This window comes from Heterodontus francisci, unplaced genomic scaffold, assembly GCF_036365525.1.
Source record: "Heterodontus francisci isolate sHetFra1 unplaced genomic scaffold, sHetFra1.hap1 HAP1_SCAFFOLD_124, whole genome shotgun sequence".
NCBI lineage: Eukaryota > Metazoa > Chordata > Chondrichthyes > Heterodontiformes > Heterodontidae > Heterodontus > Heterodontus francisci.
The window spans coordinates 4,392,405-4,416,188 of NW_027140322.1; the positions used below are offsets into that span (position 1 = coordinate 4,392,405).

Consider the following 23,784-nt stretch of genomic DNA (forward strand, 5'->3'; position numbering starts at 1 on the left):
TTCATCCCCTAAGGATATGACTGAACAAGATTTTTTTAAATGACAATCGACAATGGTTTCATGGTCACCATTACTGAGACTAGTTTTCAATTCCAGGTTTATTAACTGAATTTAAATTCCATTAGCTGCGATGGTGGGAATTGAACCAGCGTCCCATGAATTAGCCTGGGACTCTGGATTGCTAGTCCAGTAACATGAGCACCACGCCACTGCCTCCCCTCATTATGATGAAGGATTACACAAAGTGTGGCTGGGTTCCCTGAAATTTGGAAGAGTCATGTCCTTTCACATTCCCAGCCTATCTCTTCCAGCTGCTGGAAAGTCTTTGGGAATTCTGCAGGTGAGCTTATTGCCACAGAATGCAGATCATCTGACCTGCTCCCTTCGCCACTACATTATTGTGAATGGTCTCGTTCAGTTTCTTGTCAATGACAACACCCAGCAGGATTTGATGGTGGTAGTGAATTCACTGATCATAATAGCTAGGGGAGATGTTATTGTCTCTCTTGTTGGAAATAGTAATTACCTGACACGCAGGTGGTGAGTATGTTCCTTTCTACCCATCAGCCCAAGTCTAAATAATGTCCTGATCTTGATGTAAGTGGGCATGAACTATTTCTTAATCCGAGGAATTGTGAATGGAATTAAAGACCATGCAATCATCAGCAAAAAGCCGAACTTCTGATATTTTGATGGTGGGAAGGTAACTGACCAAGCACCAGAAGATAGTTGGGCCTCAGAGAACAATTAGGAAACATATTTTCTATAATAACAGTGGAAATCTGGAACATTCCTTAACAACTTCCAAAGTAAAGAGCTGTGGATGTTACATCTAATCTAAGTTTTCAAGACTAATATTGTTAAAATTTTGTTATCTCGGTGGATCAAGGAATCTGGTTCAAAGGCAGGTAAAGAGACTTGAAGAGCATATCAGGTATGATCTAACTGAATGATCGAACAGGCTGGTGCAACTGAAAGCTCTGTACTGATCATGTGGATATGTGTCCAATCCTGTCATATTTATCGGGTAAAATGCACACATTCTATCAATAACTTTGTAATCTTTCACTTCTGGCCTGATTGCACTGAGCAGTGCTAGAGTACAGCCGTTCTTTTATACCCTGCCATTCAGTAAGTTAACGTGGGCACAGTGGAACTTTGGTTAGCATCACAGCTCCAGTGACCTGGATTCAGTTCTGTGTGCTGTCTGTGCGGGGTTTGCACGTTCTCCCTGTGAATGCGTGGGATTCTGCCTCGTGCTCTTTTTTCATCCCACAGCAAAAGACTTGCAGGTCGAAAGGAAGTTGACCATTGTAAATTAACCCTACTGTGGGTAGGTGCTGGGAGAATTATAGGTAATGTAGGATTATTATAAATGGGTCGTTGTTGGTCGACAGAGACTCGGTGGGCCGAAGGACCTGTTTCACTGTTGTATGATAAGAATAATAACGTGGTCAGCGAGATTCAGAAGGCTATTGTAATGTTGGTTCATTCATGGTGTTCAGATTAAAGTATCGAATTAGGCCAGTGCATATTCATTTAGTCAACTCCCAACTGTTGCAGTCAATATTCAATTCTAAATATACATTCGGTGCAGTGGTAAACAAACTTGCGAAAATTTTGCTTCTTGCAGAATAAATTTTAAAATTTAGAACCATCCTGTTTACCAGTAATTGCGGGTATTTTGTACCACGTTACACCAAACCTATAGCAGTGATAGTAAGCTATAATGACTAGTTTAGATATGAACCTTTCAGACAGAAACATGGGAAATACACCTTCCTCAGTTTTCCAAATATAAGCAGGAAGTTGTCTGCTTTTCAGTAAGTCTGTACTCACCGGAACAGATCACACTGGCATCGTTCCTGTGGCTGCACTCCTGCTGGGTTCCTTGAAAAAGACGGCAGTCCAATAAACTGGTCTCGTTTCCAGTGCATTCAAAGATGTCAGTCCGTAAGAGGCCAGTGCCCTCTCCAAAATGGGCATATCTTGGCACAGACACGGCGACTCCACACTGAAGCTGACTACAGACCACATTGGCGTCTTTCAGATCCCAGTCAAGGTCACACACTGTACCCCAGTTTTCACCGTACTGGATCTCCAGTCTGCCTGAGCATGGAGAGTCTCCGGATGTTAGTCGAGGATATCTGTGATCTTAATAAGCATATTATATCATAATTAGCATAATACTTTAATAATCACAATAATGCAAATATTTACATTTCAATTCGCATCTGATTAATCACAGATCTGGCAACATTCGTTCTCAGATTCTGTTCAGAACGGATTATGCTGGATTTCCTGTATCACTACTGCTTATAATGTGACAGAACTATCATGTTTAAAATGTTCCTTTATTTATTTATAACTTCCCCAGTCGCCGTCACTGTAACTGAGAAACATGCACTGGATCAGCAGTTAGAACTGGGCAAGAGGTATTGTGTGACAAGAACTGGTGCTCGGAGTACTGTTGTTCATATTTAACATAAATGATTTCGACTCAGAAAAGGGACGTACAATCGTAATATTCACTAATGACATCTACTTGGAGCAATAGTTAATACAAAGGCAGATTGTGAGAAAAATACTTTACGTTAACGAAATTGTAAGTGAATTTTAATGCAGATAAATGCACACTTACACATTTGGGTAGGAAGAGTGAGAAGCCATATTCCTTGGACTATGATAATCTAAATTGCATCGAGGAGCAATGGGACTGAGGGGTACAGATACAAAAATCAATAAAATATCAATGCATGTTAACAAAGCTCTTGGAAATACAAAAAAAGATAGAGGTTTGTTCATGATTGATACGTTGAAAGGGCAGTCACACCCAGCACAAGGAAAGATTTGGTGTTGATTGGGAGTAGGTTGATTGGGTGCTAACTAGTCAGTGTTTCCCTGCTTTTCCAGGCAGTGTGTAACTGAGCAACTTTACACCATATCAGTTGAATACTAGTGCTGTAACTGCTGTAACTGTACTGGATCAGCTTGGCTAGAGTTGTCGCTAGTTTCAGAGCACAGATCTTCAGCACTACAGTTGCAGTATTATCGGGCCCTTAACGTTTGCTTTGTGCTGTGTGCTCAGCCGCTTCTTAATGTTGTGTGCCGTAATCTTCGGAATGGACCAAACAATAGAACGCATTTGCACAGCGCTAACCCATTGACATGAATTATCACATAATACTTCTCACCTTTTGTCAGTCTGAATAACTACCTTTAACCACACTTTGTTGATTGTTTTGTACCCAGTTTTCTACTGTCTGTCATGATCACCCTTCAAAGCCCTTCATATGAAATTAATTATCTTGAAACCACATTCACAGTTGTAGGTTTAAAAACTGGACAGACAGTTTATGACCAGCAAGATGCAGCAGTCAGCATATAATCATAGAATGTTCACAACACAGAAGGAGGCCATTCAGCCCGTTGTGTGCATGCTGGTTCTCAGTAAGAGCACCTCAGTTAGTCCTATGCTTCTGCCCTTTCCCCATAGACATGCGAAGATTTTCTCTTCAGGTGCTTCTCCAATTCCATATTGAAAGCCACAATTGAATTTGTCTCCATCAGACTCGCAGGCAGCACATTCCAGATCCTAAACACTCGCTGTATACATAACTTATTCCTCATGTCACGTTTGGTTCTTTTGCCATCCACCTTATAACAGTGTCCTCTGGTTATTGACCTTTCTGCCAAGAGGAACTCTTGTTCTCTATCTACTCTGTCTTGACCCCTCATGATTTTGAACATCGCTATCAAATTTACTCGTAGCATTCTCTGTTCGAAGGAGAGCAACCACAGCTTCTCCAACCTATCAATGTAACTGAAGTCTTTCATCTCTTGAACCTTCCTTGTAAATCCTTTCTACACCCATTCTAAAGCATTCACATTCTTCTGAAGTGTCGTGCCCAGAATTGTACACAATACGCCAGTTGAGGTGAACCCAGTGTTTCACAAATGTTCATAATAACTTCCTCACTTTTGTACTCGATGCCTCTATTTAAAAAGGCCAACATTCCATTGCCCGATTAACCACTTTCTCAACCTGCCATGCTGCCTTCAATGATTTGATTAGAAATACTCCCAGGTCACTCTTGGCTGCAGTCACTTTATAATTGTACCCTTGAAAAGAGACCGGCAGCTAGCATTAAAAGAAATCCCAAAGTTTTCTCCGGACAGAGAAATAGTAAAAGGGTGGTAAAAGGAGGAGTGGGGCCGATTAGGGATCAGAAAGTGGATTTACATATGGAGGTAGCGGGTATAGTTGAGGTATTAACTGAATTCTTTGCGTCTTTCTTTGCCAAGAAAGAAGATATACCACAGGCAATAGTGAAAAAGTAGGTAATTCTGATACTATAGGGGTTTAAAATTAATAAAGAGAATGTATCAGATATACCCTGTTATATATGAAGATATGCGTGAACATACAAATTAGGAGCAGGAGTAGGCCACTCAACCCCTCGAGCCTGATCCACCATTCAATAAGTTCATGGTTGAACTGATTACTCCACATTTCCACCTACGCCAGATAACCTTCCAGCCCCTTGGTTATCAAGAATCTACTTACCTCTGCCTTAAAAAAATCAAAGACTCTGCTTCCACTGCCTTTTGAGGAAGAGAATTCCAAAGAGTCACGACCCACTGAAACAAAGAAATTCTCCTCATCTCTGTCTTAAATGGACGACCCCTTATTTTTAAACAGTGACCCCTAGTTCGAGATTCTCACACGAGGGGAAACATCTTTTCCACAACAACCCTGTCAAGTCCCCTCAGGATTTTATATGTTTCCATCATGCCGCCTCTTACTCTCCTAAATTCCAAAGGATGCAAGCCTAGCCTGTCAAATCTTTCCTCGTATGACAGGTCACCCATTCCAGATATTAGACCAGTAAACCTTCTCTGTACTGCCTCCAACGCATGTACATCATTCCTTAAATAAGGAGACTAGTACTGTACACAATATTCCAGATGTGGTCTCACAAATACCCTGTGTCGCTGAAGCATAACCTCCCTACATTTGTATTCAATTCCACTCGCGATAAATTATAACATTCTCCTAGCTTTCTTAATTACGTGCTGTACCTGCATACGAACGTTTCGCGTTTCATGCACTAGGACACCCATATCCCTCTGTATCTCAGAGCTCTGCAATCTCTCAGCATTTAGATAATATGCTTCCCTTCTATTCTTGCTGCCAAAGTGGGCAATTTCACACTTGCACACATTATACTCCATTTGCCAGGTCTTTGCCCACTCAATTAACCTAATTATATCTGTTTGCAGACTCCTTGTGTCCTCTTCACAAGTTACATTCTTACCTATCTTTGTGACATTAGCAAATTTAGCAAGCATACCGTCGGTCCCTGCATCTAAGTCATTTCTATAAATTGTGAAATGTTGAGGTCCCAGCACAGATCCCGATGGCACACCACTCATTACATCTTGTCAACCAAAAAAATGACCCATTTATGCCTACTCTCTGTTTCCTGTGAGCTAACCCATCTTCCATCCATGTTAATATGTTACCCCCTCCACCATGAGCTTTTATTTTCTGCAATAGCCTTTGATGTGTCAACTTATCAAATGCCTTCTGGAAATCTAAGTACAATACATCTACCAGTTGCCCTTCATCCACAGTACATGTAATTCCCTCAAAGAACTCCAATCAATTGGTGAAACATGATTTCCCTTTCACAAAGCCATGTTGACTATACCTGATTACCTTGAATGTTTCTAAATGCCCTGCTATAACATTTTTAATAATAGCTTGTAACATTTTCCCTAAGGCAGGTGTTAAACTAATTGACCTGTAGTTTCCTGCTTGCTGTTTCCCTCCCTTTCCGACTAAAGGAGTTGCAATCGCTATTTTCCAATCTAAATGAACCTTCCCCGAATCTAGGGAATGTTCGTAAATTAAAATTAACGCATCAACTACCTCACTTACCACTTCTTTTAACACCCTAGGATGAAGTCCATCAGGTCCCGGGGACTTGTCAGCCTGCAGCTGCAACAATTTGCTCAGTATCTTTTCCCTGGTGTTTGCAATTTTCTTGAGTTCCTCAGTCCCGTCCATTTCCCGACTTACAGCTAAAACTGGGATGCTACTTTTATACTCAATAGTGAAGACCGATGCCAAATATCTGTTCAATTCATCTGTCATCTCCTTATTTTCCATTATTAACTCCCCAGACTCACATTTTATAAGTTCAACGCTCACTTTACTACCTCTTTTCTTTTTTTGTTAAATGTATACATATAAACTCTTAATATCTGTCCTTATATATCTATCTCGCATTCTCTCGTCCTCTAATGTTATCTGCCTTACCAATGTTTTAGACATCCTTTGTTTTTTAAAAAATATTCTGTCCAATCTTTTGACCTGCCTCCCATCTTTGCGCAATTACAAGCTTTTTCTTTAAGTTTGATCCGACCTTTGGCTGTTTTCCTTAACCACGGATGGTGGGACTCACTCTTGGAATGTTTCTTTCTCGTTGAAATATGAGAAATTGTGTATTCTGAAATATTCCCTTAAATGTCTGCCACTGAAACTCTATTGACCTATCCCATAACCTGATTTGCCAATTCACTTTAGCTAGCTCTGCATTCATGTCCTCATAATTGCCCTTATTTAAGTTTAAAATATTAGTCTTGGTCCCACTCTACTCTCCCTCAAATTGAATGTAAAATTCAATCATATCATGATCGCTGCTACCTCGGGGCACCTTAACTGTGAGGTCATTAATTATTCCTACCTCATTGCACAATACCAGGTCTAGTATATCCTACTCTCTGGTTGGCTCCACAAGGTATTATTCCAAGAAATTATGCCGAAAATATTCTATGCAGTCCTCATCTGGGCTATCTCTGCCCATCTGACTTTTCCAGTCTAAATGTAGGCGAAAATCCGCCCCTAATTATCACTGTACCGTTCTGACAGGCTGCCATTCATTTATTCATTTATAACCCGCCCCACAGTGTGGTTAATGTCAGGTGGTCTGTATAACACTTCTGGCAAGCAAAGTCTTACCTTAATGATTTTTCATCTCTACCCGAACAGCTTCTACATCCTGGTCTCCTGAACTTAGATCATCCCTCACCATTGCGCTAATACCATCAAGAATTAACAGAGCTACCCCTCCACCCATTCCTAGCTTCCTGCCCTTCCTAAATGCCATGTATCCTTCAATCTTCAGGTCCCTGTCTCTTTATATAAATGAACTAAACCTTGGTGTACAGGGCACAATTTCAAAGTTTGCAGATGATACAAAACTTGGAAGCATCGTGAACTGTGAGGAGGATAGTACAGATCTTCAAAAGAACATTGACAATTTGGTGGAATGGGCAGGCAGTTGGCGGATGAAGTTCAATGCAGAGAAATGTGAAGTGATTCATTTTGGTCGGACTGACATGAAGATAAAATATCAAATGAAGGGTTCAATTCTGAAGGGGTTACAGTAGCAGAGGGACCTTGGTTTAATAGTGCATAAGTCATTGACGGTGGCAGGCTAGGTTGAGAGAGCGTTAAATAAAGCATACACGGCCCTGGGCTTTATTAATAGGTGCAAAGAGTGCAAGAGCAAGGAATTAAGTTGAACTTGTATGAGACACTAGTTCGGCCTCAGCTGGAGTATTGCATCCAGTTCTGGGCGCCGCACTTGAGGAAAGATGTGAGGGCATTGGAGAGAATACAGAGACGTTTCATGAGAATGGTTCCAGGGATGAGGAATTTCAGTTATGAAGATTGATTGGAGAAGTTAGGACTGTTTTCCTTGGAGAAGAGAAGGCTGGGAGGTGATTTGATAGAGATATTCAAAACACTGAGGCTCCTGGACAGAGTAGATAGAGAGAAATTGTTTGCACTGGTGAAAGGACCGAGAAGGAGCGGGTACAGATTTAATGCATTTGGTAAAAAAAAGCGAAAGTGACATGAGGAAAATCGTTTTTCATGCAGCAAGTATTCAAGATCTGGAATGTTTGGCTGAGAACGGGGTGAGGCAGGTTCAATTGAAGCATTCAAAAGGGGATTAGACAGTATATGAAAAGGAAGAATATGCAGAGTTATGGAGAGAAGGCAGGGGAATGGAACTGAGTGAATTTCTCTTTCAGAGGGCCCATGCAGACATGATGGGCCGAATAGCCCCCTTCTGCACTGTAACAGTTCAGTGATTCTGTGATATTGCCTCTCCTCCTTGTTCCAACCAGAATGTACCAGTTCACACGTCTCTGCATTCAATTTCATCTGCCAATTGTCCGCCCATTTCATCAGCCTTTCTTTGTCTTCTTGAAGTCTATCACTATCCTCCTGACAGTAACTGGTCAGGATTTCATGTAAACTCGGCGCTTTTCTTCCAATAGTTCAATGATGTTGAGTTTAATCGTTGCAACTGCTTCCTGAACTATGTTATCTCTTTTGTTTAATATTCTGTGCATTTCACTTTCTCAATATTTGCCAAAATGTAAATGGCAATGCACAGGCAGCTGCGGGATCTTACAGAGCAGTTATCTTTGTGATACCCACAATAACTGCGGACCCATTACTTCAGCTCCCCGAGGCTGAGGAACCTCCCTCCCTCCCTCCCTTCCCTGCTCCCCAGTCTCAACTTCACAATCTGTGTGCTATATCAGATCTGAGGCCAAGCGTTCATTGCAGGTGGACAGCTGGGCTGACAGTACATGCCCGGCAGCGGCTGGGTTGATGAATGGAGAGTTGGATTGAGGTTATGACATTTCCAGCCGTTCAGATAATTCACTGCGGATCTGGGGAAAATCTCAATGGAAACTGCTCTGTCAGCATTGTGAATGTGCTGACTATCAGGTATTGGCTGCTCCCGGTGGAGAATGTTTATTAAATATAATACTAATGATATAATTTTAAACAGTGATCCTAATATTAACATTAATTCTAACCAGAGATTACTGGAATTATTATCATCTGACTTTCCGGGTATGGACCGTCCCGGATTGTTTTACTTTCACTTCTTCACAGAAGCTATCAGCCGCGGCGGGAGATGAGAGACTGAGAAAGATTTTTACCTGAGCAGATGACGCCGGCATCATTGGAGTGTGAAACGGAATAGTGATCCCATTGAGCTGACTCACAGTCCCGCAGAGAGGCCTCGGTCCCGCCGCACTTTACATTCGCCGTCACAACGGGTCCGGACCCTTCCCCAAAGTGAGCCCGTCCCGGTGCAGAGACCGCGGTCCCGCAGCCCAGCTCCCGACACACAACAGCAGCATCCGGCAGGTCCCAGAGATAGTCATTCACAGTCCCCCACTGCCCCCTGTAGTGAATCTCCACTCTCCCAGCGCACCGACTGCCCCCATTCACCAGTCTCAACTTCACCATCTCTGTAAAATATCAGAAATATCATCAAGCGGTTACCGTGTGTTAAACCCACAGGTTCCCAGCGCCCGGACCCTCCCCATTCACCAGTCTCAGCTTCTCCGTCTCTTTAAAATATCAGAAATATCAAGCGGTTCTCGTGTGTTAAACCCACAGGTTCCCAGTGCACTGACCCTCCCCATTCACCAGGTATGAATTGACAGGAATATCAGTCTGCACTCAGAACACTAATAAAAATCAGAGTATATATTACACACGAAAAAAGGGAAGGGAAATACTAACACACGGTGAAAACGAGCAGGGAATCGGGAGACAGCCGGATATCCCCATCAACACAGCGGCTCCAATGAGAACTGGGTGGGGACAGGCTCAGAATAGTTCGAACCTGCAGAAGTGGGGAGATGGGCGTGGCTGTAATGATCACATGTTCACGCGCTCAGAACTCATTGGACGAACACAGTGAGATCCCAGCACCAGGAAAGAGCAGAGGAAATTGCACCCGCACCCAGTACAGCCAATGAAGACAGGGCTGGATGGTGATGTGATCTTGATGTCAGTGCAGATTGGTTAGCTGGTCCTTTGGACCGGCAGCAGTGTCAGTGGAGCTGATCGTTCACACTCTGCTCTTCAGAGACCCTCAGTTATTGTCCCTCTGCATGAAGGCAGCAGTCATCTCTCAGCTAAAATTAAAGATCTTCAGTCACAGTATGAGGGACACCCTCCCTTTCTGACTCTCAACTGGGCAGCGGGTTAATCCGTGATCAAAGAAAATGCTGAGATTTTCGCCCAAGCTTCATATTTAATGGGATGGATTAGAGCAGAGAGAAAGCAGATAGTGTGAAAATAAAGGGCGATTACCTGACGGGTCAGCCTTACTGTTCCCAGGTCTGCCTGAAATGAGAAGTTAACAATTAGAGTTCACTAGGGCAAGAAATGAATGAAACTGTCAGAAAGAAAAAACACAAATACAACTAACTGCAGGGTCATTATTCCCGTGCCTTGCAGAAGAAATTATATCGGGATCTGTGATTTCATTCCTTAAAACAGAAAATACAGTTTCTGCACAACATTAATATTGGTAATGGGATAAAATATATCCAGAATTGTTTTCACATATACACACACTGACATCCTGATACACTCTCTCCTTGTGCTGATGGTGGGTGGGCTGCATGTATTACCAGTGTGAAGGTGCTCTGAGAAGGCGATGGTGATGGTCCTCTCCCTTTTAGAATCTTCCAATGAAACAGCACAGAGGGACGCCATTCCGCCCATGGTGCCGATGCTGTCTCTTAGTAAGAGCTGTCTAATTAGTCCCACTCCCATTCCCAATCGCTCTTTAAATTTGTGCTGATGGTGCTCTGATCATTGATGACCCGTATGTAGATACCCTGAGAAGCGGGTGGTGATGGATACCCTTTTAAACCCGCTGGTGATGGCACTGTCAGTGAATTCAGCTTTCCGATCTAAAGTTCCAGAAGGGATGGCAACATAAATTAAAGATTTTCCGATCCTGTGGTCAATTTCAATGCCTTTTAATTTACTGCAAATTCTTCCACCTGTAACTTTCAAAGTTTCTGTAAACGTGTAATTGGGCTATTCTGTCGTTGAATAAATTATATAGCTTTCTCAAACGAAACAAAACAAGATGAACGGTCTGTCAGCCTGCTGACTCCGTGCTGACTGTTTCTTACTAAGCTCCTGCTGTTCTGATTGTCTTGTCACCTGCCCTCGCCGACGTGCCCGATTTATTTATCCGTTAATGATGTTCGATCAATGTTCCTCCCTTTTACTGGTTAAGCATTTCTGCTTTTCAAAAATTCAGTCAGTCAGTTGACCTGTACCCAATCCCCCTGATCACAATGTGTCTCACAGATCTCCAGGTGTTTATCTATTCTCAACATTATATACTACAGACGGTGTGTTGACCTGATCCCAATCCCCCTGATCACAATGTGTCTCACAGATCTCCAGGTGTTTTTCTATTCACAATATTATATACTAGAGACAGTGTGTTGACCTGAGCCCCAACTCCCTGGTGAAAATATATCTCCCATGGATCATTGTCTCTTTGTATACTCTGGTGATATATTATGGACAACAGGACACCGATTCCTGTCCTCAGCTGTGCTGACCGAGCAATCTTGAATGCGTTACTGTTTCCCAACTACAATCTCACTGTTCTCTTTATGATCCTAATTCTGTAATGTAAATACTGTGTGACTTCCTCCCAGTCCTGAAGCCTTAGCATTCCTCCCAACTTTCCCTGGTAATTGTCAGTTCCCACAAATTCCCCATTTCCAGTGGCCCAATGACAGACGAGGGGGAATAATCTTTCAGTATTTACTGAAAAACGGTTCCAGTCTCAGTGTTTCTGTAGAGTCCGTGAATCCTCTTCAATCCACTCATTCATTTCCCCTACTCTTCATGCATTTATCATTTCAGCCTGCAACCATCCATGTCACGTGGGATTTTTTTCTCCAGATAATCCAGTGGTTCAAGGAGAAAGCCCACGAACACCCTCTTAGGGAAACTATGGATAGACAATACATGGGTGGATGACAACATCGCCAACATGACGACAGTGGCCCAAGAAAACACCCCGCCATCCTGTCTGGCCACGTAGGGTTGTTCAGTAAATTCTGTCTGGCCAGCGAGCTCATATCCCGAAAATGAATCTAAACAATTCTAACCGAGATTCCCATACTTGTCTATTCGGCAAGATTATCTCTTACTGTCTGAGAGAAATGTTCAGTCAATCCCCTGTCTCAATCATTACTATTTTTCCATTTATCTGCACTACTCCTCATTTCTGCTGATTCCTCCATTTTGCTCTCAGATCCTTCCTCGCAGTTTCTAACTGCTCTCATTATTGTTCTTGAAAAAGTTTGAATGCATTTCTGTGTACCGTTTTTCAAATCTCCGATATATGCAGAGGATATACTCACTATTCCAAAACACTTCTGGTCGGCCTCCTACCCTAGGTAAACTTCAGCTGATCTAAAACTCTGCTGCTGTTGTCCTGGCATGAACAGTCCCGCTGTCACTGACTCCCGGATCCCAACCCCTTAGATTTCAGTGTTTGCACCGTTACCTTCCTGATGTTTAGACTAATGGGTTTGGTGCAAAACTGTTAAGTTATTTTAACATTTTATACATAAGTTAACTTACTATTGTACCGTATTACTACAAACAGTAATGTAGAAATCTTAATTATAAATAACAATAAACTCAAAGGAGGTGAACTGAAACGGGACAAACGTGGGATATTCAAAGCCCAGAATTTAAACTCTTGAATGAGTTACAAAACCAGGGACAGCGGTGGTTTAGGGGATACAAAATAGAGTCAATGCAGAGAGTGTATGAGTTAACGCTTCGAACAGCAGATTATTAGGTGGGTCAAGAATCAAAATAATTATATTATATCAAACTATTTCAGGTCCAATTTGAACTACTTCCACAATTAAATGAGCTCTTGTGGATTTGAGAAGCAAATTAATTGATAGAATTACAGTTATTGTAGCTTACACTCACAAGTGAAGCACCGGACAGAAGGAACTCATCTCAAACAATCCGGATTCTGTGTGTCAATACTATTATCAGTAACGTTTAGCCATCTATCTCCATAACACATCAACTAGTGTCTGAAGAAACGTTACCACGGTTCGAAATAACCAAAGATGCATCGAACATTTACAGTACCGAGACAAATTGCTCTGGGCACTGTCTGTTGAATTTAAATATGCAAACAAATTCAGGATTTGTTCCACAAGGTGACCAGAGTATGGCACATGTGGAAGGACATTAAATAATTTAATAGGAGTAGGATTAGGCCATGCTGCCTACCCAGACTACTCCACCGTTCAATAAGATCATGGATGATCTACTGCCCCAGATCAACTTTCCCAACTTTTCCCAGAGATTGGGAAACAACTCCGGATCTTTCATTAAACACTACATCGCACCATATACAAAGTATGGGACATGTGGAAAGAGATTCAGAAATACGTCTGGATATTAATTACTACATCAAATGTATGAGTCATGTAGAAAGAGACTGAGAAACACTAATTATTACACAACACCGTGCATATAAATATATGAAATAGAAAGCATGATTTAATGTCAAAAGACATAGTTTTGAAGATTGTCGGTGACGAAATAAAATTGTTCATCCGCCAAATCGCCTGAAAACAGTAGCATAATTTCTGGAGGGTACAATCGAGAACTCTATTAATAATCAGTACAAATGAAGCAATATGGATTCCACCTCCAGCTAATATATTATACAATATTTATTGTCCTTTCTGAATATTCCAAATGCTGTACAAACTATGTAATCTAATTCTCTCCAGCACATGGCACTTCACTGAGAAATTCCGGGGACAGAAATCTCAATGTGCGATGAGTCGACTGGATGCAGATCCCGGTATTCTACAGTTCTGACTCCCATACACTCGATTGTAATACTGACTACTTTCTACTTGCAGGAGTCTCCGTTTTAAACGTCTGATTAGAATTTTAACTCCAGTCTGCTGCGTCCGTACGAGAGCCATAGGAAACAATATAAAACCAACTCTTGCCGCATTTCTGTTTGATTTTGGTAATAAAACAAAATTTAACTCAAATTATCTCTGGAAATGCAATTAAATATTAATCAGATGACAAATATTAGATCCGTTTTTGCTTTTTGCGACAAAAATGAATAACAGTTCCTTATTTGAATTTGATGAACTTAAAATCAAACAGGACAGAATGTGTTCAATGACAAATTTATAAATTAAGGAAACTGTTTCAATATTCACTTGTACGATTTCAATAAATGACAAATCAAAATAAATATGCACATGCCCCATAAATTGATTTTGATCTGGGGCTAATAGCTAAAAAAAAGTTTCAGGGAGTCAGATAGATTTCATACTTTCTCTCTGTCCTATGGCTTGCAGAAAATATTCTTAAATTACCTTAAAAATCAGAATTTTAGAATGCAATCCCTTTCACAAAACCAAAAGAAAATTAATCATGGAAGTCTGTAATAACATTAAGGGAGCGTTTCCCTGTCGTGAACCTGCATTTGCTGTCGATAGGCATTAACAAATGTCACCAAACCCGCACTGGAAACAGTGAGAAACTGTCATATTAATTATTACTTGACGCTGTTCATATGAATATGTGAAATAAGTTGAGAATTTATAATACAAAGTTCTAAAGTTCAAGGTCATCATTAAGTAAACAATAACAAATGGAAAATCGTCCGGAGATTTTGGAATATTCATTACCATTATCTTTGGGAACGGCACTTCACAATGACAGTAATAACTAATGCTAATTGAAATAATATTGGTTCTGCCTACAGTTAATACATTATACAATATTTATAGATCATGTACAACACTCGAACGTGGAACAAACTATTTAAATCATTTCAGTTCCACTCAGTATATCACACAGGGTCAGACAGCACTTCTACTGTGAAATAACTGGGACAGAAATGCCCGCGTGGCTTCGGTCAGCAGTAGATTTAGCTTTGACTGCTGTTCTATAATCCCTGCATTACCATCGACCCCACACACCGAGACCTTCTATTCTCACTGTGATCACTTTCTACTGCTAGATTGCTGTGTTTAAATAATCTGCTTAGAATTTCAACTTCAGTCAGTTGTGTCGGTACGAGTGCCGCAGAGGACCAAATAACACAAATTGCCACGATATTTGTTTTCAATTTTGCATTTAAATCAAAATTCTGCACATGTCCCACCTGGGAATTTAGAAGACGTGTTAATAAGATGCAAGATATTATAAAAACAATGTTTTTTGATCGCAAAAGAATGGATAATTGTTCCCTATTTAATATTGATGGAATGTAAAATCAAACCAACAGCCCAAGATTCGTATTCAACGTGAATTCTACAAATGAGATAAACTATTTCAATATTCGCTTCATATGATAGCAATGAATCACAGTGTTTTTTGTCATAAAGCATGCCTGCTTTTTAAAAATGATTCTGAGCAACTAGCGATTGGAGAAACGGATACAGGGAGTCATGTGCAATTCATTGTTTATCTTTTCTGTGGCTTGAATACAATTTTCTTTAAATAATCCACAGAACAGGCTTTTACGATCCAATTAGTTAATATTCACGGAAATACAATTCGTTAAACACATCAAGTATCTGATAACACTGGGACTAAGCTGGCCTGTCAGTAAACCAATAAAGTTTGTAACAGACAGAGATTAATAAATGTAACCAAACACTCACGGGAAATAGTGAGAAACAGAATGGAATCATCAATGGAATAAAACAACAAATATCGAGCCGTTGGAACAACCATAAAGAACAATATCGCTAACTCTTTACACACAACATGACACTGTGTGAAAATATGTGATTGGGAAAACTTAACTATCTTCAGGCACTGTACAAAAAAATGGAGGCAATAGAATAATTAATTTAATATAAAAGATACTAATTTTGAAGATCATCACTAACTGATCAATAATACAGAGCAAATTCCCCAATGATTTAGGAACTTACAGTGACATCATTTTTTGCAGAGTGCTCTTGATAATTATACTAATCATGAAAACGAATTGAAAAATATTGGTTCCACCTCCAGTTGAGTAGTTATTATAGATTGAAGGTAACACTTCAACATTGAACAAATTATTTTAAAATATTTAGTTTCATGAACTGTATCACTAGGAGAGCAGACAACACTTGTGTTGAGAAACATCTGTGACAGAAATGTGTGTGGCGGTTCATGGTGGCAGTCAATGTAGTTTTGACTGGTGTTCTACACTCAGTGAGATAAATTGCACCCAGACTCTGATACACTCTATTCAAACAAAGACGGCGCTCTACCTCTATCAGGCTCGCTTCAAATAATCAGATTAGAATTTCAATTCCAGCTGGCTGTATGAGTATAAGAAACACAGGGGGAAATATAAAACAAACTCCCGCAGTCTTTGTGTTCGATACAAATTCAACTGGGAATTTAAAATACCTGTTAATTAGATGTGGAATATTCCAAACTCGTTTGCTGTAACCAAAACAATATTACTGTCAGCAATAGCTCAATTGCTAGCACTCTCGCCTCTGAGTCAGGAGATGGTGGGTTCAAGTCTAATTCCAGAGATTTGAACACAGAATCTAGGCTGCCACTCCAATGCAGTACTGAGGTTGTGCTGCACTGCCCTAGTGCTTTCCATCGGAGGAGAAGTTAAACCGAGGCTCCGTCGGCCCTTTCAGGTGCACTATTTGGAGGAAGGGCAGGGGAATTATCCCCAGTGCTCTGGTGAATGTTGATCCCTCAAAAAACATCACACACACAAAAAAAGTATTCTGGTCATTATCACATTGCTGTTTGTCGGTGCTTGCTGTGTGTAAATTGGCTGCCACGTTTCCTATATTACAGTATGGACAACACGACAAAACAGTACCGAATTGACAGCAAAGCCCTTTGGGACGTCCTGACGTCGTAAAATGCGCTAGATAAGCGCAACGCATTTTTTATATAAATGGAGGTTTATTCCTACTTGTAGTTGAAAGAACTTAAAATTGAAGCATTCAATCCAAAATTTGTAGTAAATGAAACTACTGCAAATTATATTACACAGTATCCATTTCATACCATCCCAATGAATGACAACTGTAAATAAAACAGATCCATTTTCCGTAAATTGATCTCAGACACTAACATATTCTATTCTAACAGCGCAATGGCTCTTATTCTAACAAACCCTGCTTAAATCGACCAATGAGATTTTCAACGCCTGTCTGCTCTGCACGTGCGGCTGGTAGAAGGCAATAAACAAGTGCCGATATTTCATTAAACTCTACACAAGAAAATTAAAATGTATAAAGCATTATTTACTTTCTAAATCTCCTGAATTTGTTCTGTATTCAAGATGATAATTAGATTAATAATATATATCTTGTAATAATAATCATTGCATCAGTAAATAACATAATGCATTCAATAATCTGTAACTTACAGTTCAAAAGCTGCAGTAGAGACAGGGTCAGGAAGGTTCGCATCATCGTTCCAGCGCTGGGTACAGCGATGAGAACAGAACATTACCCGAACGCTGTTCTCAGACACTGAGAGCTCCTTACAGCAGCTTCTGAAACTTTGGCTGTTGTGGAAATTAATTCTTTGAGAGAGTTTCCTGCAGAAACCAATGTTTCCTTCCAAATAACCAATAGATTTTGACTTGTGTGAACCGTGAATTACAAGCTGGTAAAATAAACCAATGAGACGAAATGTGACCATTAATGGATAAAATGAACCCAGGTTCCAACTACCAGCCTATCCTGTGAGGATAATGACGTGTGACAGTGTGAAAAGTAAATGAATCACTGATCTGGCGTCCAGATCCTAGATTCATAGATGCACAGGAAAGGCCATTTGGCTACTTTAGTCAGAGTCGTCCCTTTGAAAGAGCTGTCTAATTTATTGTCACATATGTAGCTTTTTCTCGTAACCCTGCAAATTATTCCATTGCAAGCACTTGTTTAATTGTCTTTATAAATTCCTCTGGAATCTGATTTCATCACTCTTTCGGGTCGTGCTTTCCAGATCTAAACAAGCCTCAGAGTGAAGAAATGTCTCTTCACTACCTTTCTAGTTATTCTGCCGGTTCTGCAGAAGGTCTCGGACCCAGGCCCATCTCTGGAACTGCAGAGAAGAGGGAGGTGAGGCAGGGTCACCAGAGCAAGTACGCAAGGCCCCAGTGAGAGGGCCTGGGCGGTTTTCTTGTGGTGCAGGTGGAGGGAGGTCCCGGGGAATGAACTGGTTCCTGGTGGGGGTGCTCTGTGCGTCACAAATTGGCCATGAAGGAGGCAACGCCCCACCCCACCCACAAGGCCACAGGGAGAATGCTTCGTTTTTCAAGGTGTCCTCTCCATGTGGTGGAGGACATCGCTGCTGGTAAGATCCCAGCGGCGGTGGAATGATCCCATAATTGTCTCTTAATCGGCCACTTAAGATCGTCAATCTGCCATTGGACGAGAAGGCTGTTGTTGGCCTATCCTGCCTCCGGGATCACTGGACGATGGGGAAGCGCTGGGATCCCCATCATGCCAAATCCCTAGCCACACACCGCTTTTCCCTATGCCCCCTCCCCACCCCTCCTGGCTTCCAATCACGCCTCTGGGGGCCAGTAAAATCCTGACCATGATCTCTGATGACAAACGTAGTCATGAGGGGAAATAATTTCCGCATTCTTACTCTACCATAACCCCTCATTATTTTGAACTCTGTTAGATCTGGGACGGCGGGACTGACGTACGAGGAGAGATTGAGTCGGTTAGGATTATATTCGCTGGAGTTCAGAAGAGTGAGGGGGGATCTCATGGAAGCCTACAAAATTCTAACAGGACTTGACAGGGTAGATGCAGGAAGGATGTTCCCGATGTTGGGGGACTCCAGAACCAGGGGTCGCAGTCTAAGGATGAAGGTAAGCCTTTCAAGACAGAGTTAAGGAGACATTTCTTCACCCAGAGAGTGGTGAGCCTGTGGAATTTGCTCGCAGAGAAAGCAGTTGAGGCCAAAACATTGTATGTTTTCAAGAAGGGGTGAGATGCAGCTCTTGGGTCTAAAGGGTTCAAAGGGCATGGGACGAAAGCGGGAGCAGGTTACTGAGTTGGATGATCAGCCATGATCATAATGAATGGCGGAGCAAGTTCGAAGGGCTGATTGGCCTACTCCTGCTCCTATTTTCTATGTTTCTATCCCACTGAACTTTCCATGCTCCAATAAGAAAAATCCAAGCTCCTGAATTCTCTCCATGTAAATGAATTCCCTCACCCGTGGTGCCTTCTTGATAATCCTCACTTGTACGTTTTGCTGGGCCTTGAAATTCTTCCAAGGTATTCATGCCCGGAATTGCACACAGGAGGACAACTGAGTCATAACAATTGATCTATAAAGTCGTAGCTTGATGCCCGTTATGTTTGAATTCAATAACCCCATTTTCAAAGCAAATATCTCGTACAATTTCTCAATTAGCTTCTCTACTTGCCCTGCAATCCTTAAAGATTTATGAACATGCATTCCCCTGTCCCTCTGTTCTTGCACCTCCTGAAAATGGTACTATTTATGTTATATTGACATGATGTTTTCACAATGAACATCACTTCTGACTTGACCACAATAAGTTGCATCTACCGTTGATTTGTCCATTTCAGCAGACTGTCTACCCTGAAGTCTGCTATAATAATATTCACGATTTAATGCAGAGCCATGTTTTTCACCATCCACAAATGTAAAAATTATACATTCTAATCCCAAGTCTATGTAATTTGCATGTAGAAAGAAAAAACAGTAGTCTTAAGACCAACACCCGGCAACAGCCACTCTCGCCTGTCAGAAGAGCATCCATTCACCATTGTTCCCTCCCTCCTTTCTCTTACCCTATCGACTACTCGAGCTGACATCGTCCCTTTAATAATATGCATTCCCATTTTCTGAATAAGTCTGTTATGAGGTACTTCGACATTTTTGGATGCCCACATACACAAAGCCTGCTTCAGCCTCTTACTTGATTGAAGAACTCAATCAGCTAAGTTACACGCAATTGGCCTTTCATAAATCCGAGATGGTTTTCTCGTCTTACCCCATGCTTCTGCAAGTGAGAATTAATTTTGTCGTTGATGAAGGCCTCTAGTAGATCTCTCAACCTTCACTGTGGTTAGACAGATTAGCGTGCAGTCACAAGATTTACCCTCTCCTCTCGTTTTGAAAACATTTGCCAAATTCCAGTCCTTTGGCCCCAGTGCGATATACAAGGAGGATTGAAACATTGTGGTCAGGGCTGATCTTATCTCTACCCAGCTTCCTTTATCTCCTAGAATGCTTCCCATCTGGACCAGGGGTGTTGTCGACATTTACTGACAAACTGTTTAGCAACGCGTTCCCATCTATTTTATCCTATGCAGGATCTCTACTTCCCTCTCCTCGATTGCGACATTAATTTCAGCCTCTTCTTTTTTGAAGCCAGTTGCAAATTACTCATTCTGTACCTCAGTCACGCCCTCTGCCTCGACAGGAATATTTATTTGCTTCTCCATAATCGGCTGCACCATTCCTTTATTTTTACTTGTATATGTTTTACAAGATTTCTGATCCCCTTTACTGTTAGCTGTTAATCTTTTCTATGCTTTCCCTTTGTCCTTCTTGTATTCTTTTCCAATTCTCCCTGTACACTCTGCTTTCTATTTGGTTTGAGATTATATTCTTGAATTGGAATTTGTAATGAATCCCTCCTTTCTCTTTTCATTTAACTGACAATTCATTTTTCATCCAGAGAGTGCAGCATTTAATTCCCCATCTTCACCTCTAGACTTGAGTATTCCAATGCATTCCTGGCCAACCTCCCTGTTTGCATCCTCAGTCATCCTGAGGACATCCAAACCTCTGCTGCCTATATACAACTCTCGCCAGGAGACGTTCATCCATCACCTCTGCAATCGCATTAGCTTCTGGTCATGCACCTTAACAATATTGAAATTCCCACGTTTATTTTATCATCTCCCCATGAGCTCTTCTCTCCCAGTCTCTGTAATCTCTTTTAGCCCTATAAGATATTTGTCCTCCTTCAATTCCGGATACCTGAGCATTCCCAAATTTAATCACTCCACCGCTGGTGGTCTTATTTTCATCTGCCAAGATCCGAAATTCTGGAATTCCCACCATAAAACTCTGCCTCTCTACATATTTTTCCTCCTTTAAGATGCTGCTTAAAACTTACCACCTTGACGAAGCATTTGGTCATCTGACATAATATCTGTTAACGCTGCTCGCTATCAAATTGTGTTTGATAATATGACTTGGAAATTTTAACTATGTAAGGACACCTCATAAATAAGAAGTTGTTGATCTTGTTTTCCACCTTCTCCTTTACTCTTCTCCAGTTAGAAGTGTGCTTTAGAATGAAGTGTATTTAGCTCTATGCCACCGTGGCTGAAAGGGCCTTTGAACCTCTCCATTCCAGTTCCACTATCATTCCTTCCATCCTTCCTTAACCATAATGAAGTTGCCCTTACCCTCAACTTTCACTCCACCAGATTCTACATTCAATGAAATATCCTCCATCACTTCTGCCAACTTCACCACAATGCTCCCACCAGACATCCTCTGCTCTATTTTCAGCATTCTGAAGGTACAGCTTGACCCACTCTTCCTTCACTCAAAACACCCACTACTCTTCCAATGTCACCTCCCCAGGCAAGTGTTGGTGATGCATGACCTGCCCTTTCACCTTCTCTCCTTCAACTGTCAGGACCACAAACAGTGATTTATTTGTATTTTTGTTTTTGTTTAATCAATGCATTAATTCTTAACAATTGTCCTCAACACCATGGAGATGAAGCATACATTCTGCAATTGCTTTGCTGAGTTCTTCCATTATGTCCAGTAGCTTCCATTCACTTGCCATTACAATTCCCTGTCCCACTCAGAGCTGACCCCTCTGTGTTCAGCCGCCTACATTGTTTCAATTTTTCTGACTCAGCATCAACTTCAAAAATAAACACGTGGGAACTACTACCCCCATTTGTTTTTGACAGCAGGTTCTGGTAATGATTCTGTTCTTCATTTAATCACGACTGCCTTCCACCCCATCACAGTTTCTCTCTTTATCTCCTTCCTCTGTTCCCATTTTCCCAGCCTCTGTCCTTACTGAAACACTGTTACAGCACAAACCTTTCCTGTTCTGAAGAAAATTCTCTTTCTCAAAATGCTACCTCGCCTACTAAGTAGTTCTAACATTTTCAGTTCATGATTTAGATTTCCAGCATCTGCAATATTTTGACTTTTTAAAGAAGTTGATGTCATAGAGGAATGTGGTTAGGTTGCAATTGAATATAAATACATACACACAATAGATAAATAACTTCGGAGAGAGTGGCAAATGGGAATATGATGGGATCAGGAAAGTAATCTTCTTCGGCAGACACTTGGTCAAATGTTGACTTGTTGCCCAGGGCAGCCACCTCGATTACCATTACCACCATTACCAGCAATACAGCAATCACTGCTTTTCTGCTCAGTTTTGCTGTATTTGCCCACTGTCGAACAGCAGAGTGTATCTGAGACATTCCTCTCAAAACTGCTGCACTCCATATAAGGACTGTGCAGCTTTATTGGGAAAACTGCCAAATATTTGAGGAAATGTGATCTCTAATTGAGACTGTCGAGAGACGCAGAACACACTGAGACACTGAGTGGTCATCATAAGTTGTGAATGTTCACCATCGTTGAACTATACAGGGAGGGATGTGATGTGTTTCCTCTAAAACAAAGGAATCTGTTTTCTGGAAGGTGATCACTTGGAGTCAGGAACGGCTTTCCATTGCCGAAATATGTGAAAAGCAGCTCACAGTCTGCAGAGCCTCAGAACAGCTACTGTGTGTTTTTCTGTTCTGTTGAAATGAGAGGAAGCACCTGGCGTTGTGGTGATTTCTCTGCTTCCGTTTTTCTTGCCTGCTGCTCTGTAATGTCAAGATACTGCAGCAGCATATTAAAACTCGGAATCTGAAATTACGTTGTTTAAAATCCAAAAGGACAAAGTATCGGGGGAAGAATTTCTGGGCAATATCATTAATTCATTGGAAATATTTGACAGCTTAGTGTCTGCAAGTAAACGTACCTCTTATCACAAATACTGAATCACAGCACAGAATATCTGTAATCTGTGTACAATTTCCAAATGTATAACACACAATATCAACAGGCCATGATAAATCACTCTGAGTCCAATTCAATCAGCAAAGTCAGATGCACCAAAGCATCAATTCTCGCTGAGGTTTTAATTTAAAATAGAAGAACCCATGTGATGTTGCCTGTCCAGGTTCATGAAGCAGGAATACTGTTAAGAATCAAATACAATCAGGAGGATTGAGCCTGTGTTAATGTAAAGTGTTAACTCGCTGCGATCCGATCACTGGAAATGCAGCCTGTGTCAATGTCAGTAGTTAACTTGCTGTGATTCAATTCAAAGAGGGGATCTGAAGGTAGACAGTTGCTTCAATAAATTGTCCACTGCACCCCAATAAATAACATTTAATGTCAGCCTGATTTCTCTGGGAATGAAAGTAAATCTGGGTAATAAAAAGAGTCTGAAGAACTAAAACAGATCAATAAATGAACACAGCTGAGCAGCCACTGTAAAGTTATCACAGGTAGAAAATGTTCAAATGATTAATTCCTCCGGATCTCACATAGAATGAAACAAAAACTCCCCAGAAATGGACATTTAATAAAATAATTCCACATACCGCATTGTCAATCTAGACAAAAATGATTTGAAACAATTTAAAGCCCCCACAATACTGCCACCCACTCTTTGGTTTCTGAGGATATGTCCGGTCCTTTCCCAATATGATAGACTTGTCCCCCTGAGGTGTGTTTTGCAGATATCACAGACTGACAATTTCAGT

General features: G+C 41.2%; 1 protein-coding gene across 1 annotated transcript in view; it reads right to left on the bottom strand.

Moving 5' to 3' along the window:
- Nucleotides 1-17,462, bottom strand: part of LOC137359237 (deleted in malignant brain tumors 1 protein-like) — a 31,551-nt gene extending 14,089 nt beyond the window's left edge. Inside the window, exons 1-4 of the mRNA XM_068025297.1 lie at nucleotides 17,340-17,462; nucleotides 10,202-10,234; nucleotides 9,034-9,348; nucleotides 1,840-2,154 (exon numbers count right to left, since the gene is read on the bottom strand). Coding sequence (XP_067881398.1) covers nucleotides 1,840-2,154; nucleotides 9,034-9,348; nucleotides 10,202-10,234; nucleotides 17,340-17,385 — 709 coding nt within the window. The 5' untranslated portion in view covers nucleotides 17,386-17,462. The remainder of the gene's footprint in view (nucleotides 1-1,839; nucleotides 2,155-9,033; nucleotides 9,349-10,201; nucleotides 10,235-17,339) is intronic.
- Nucleotides 17,463-23,784: the final 6,322 nt, after the last annotated feature.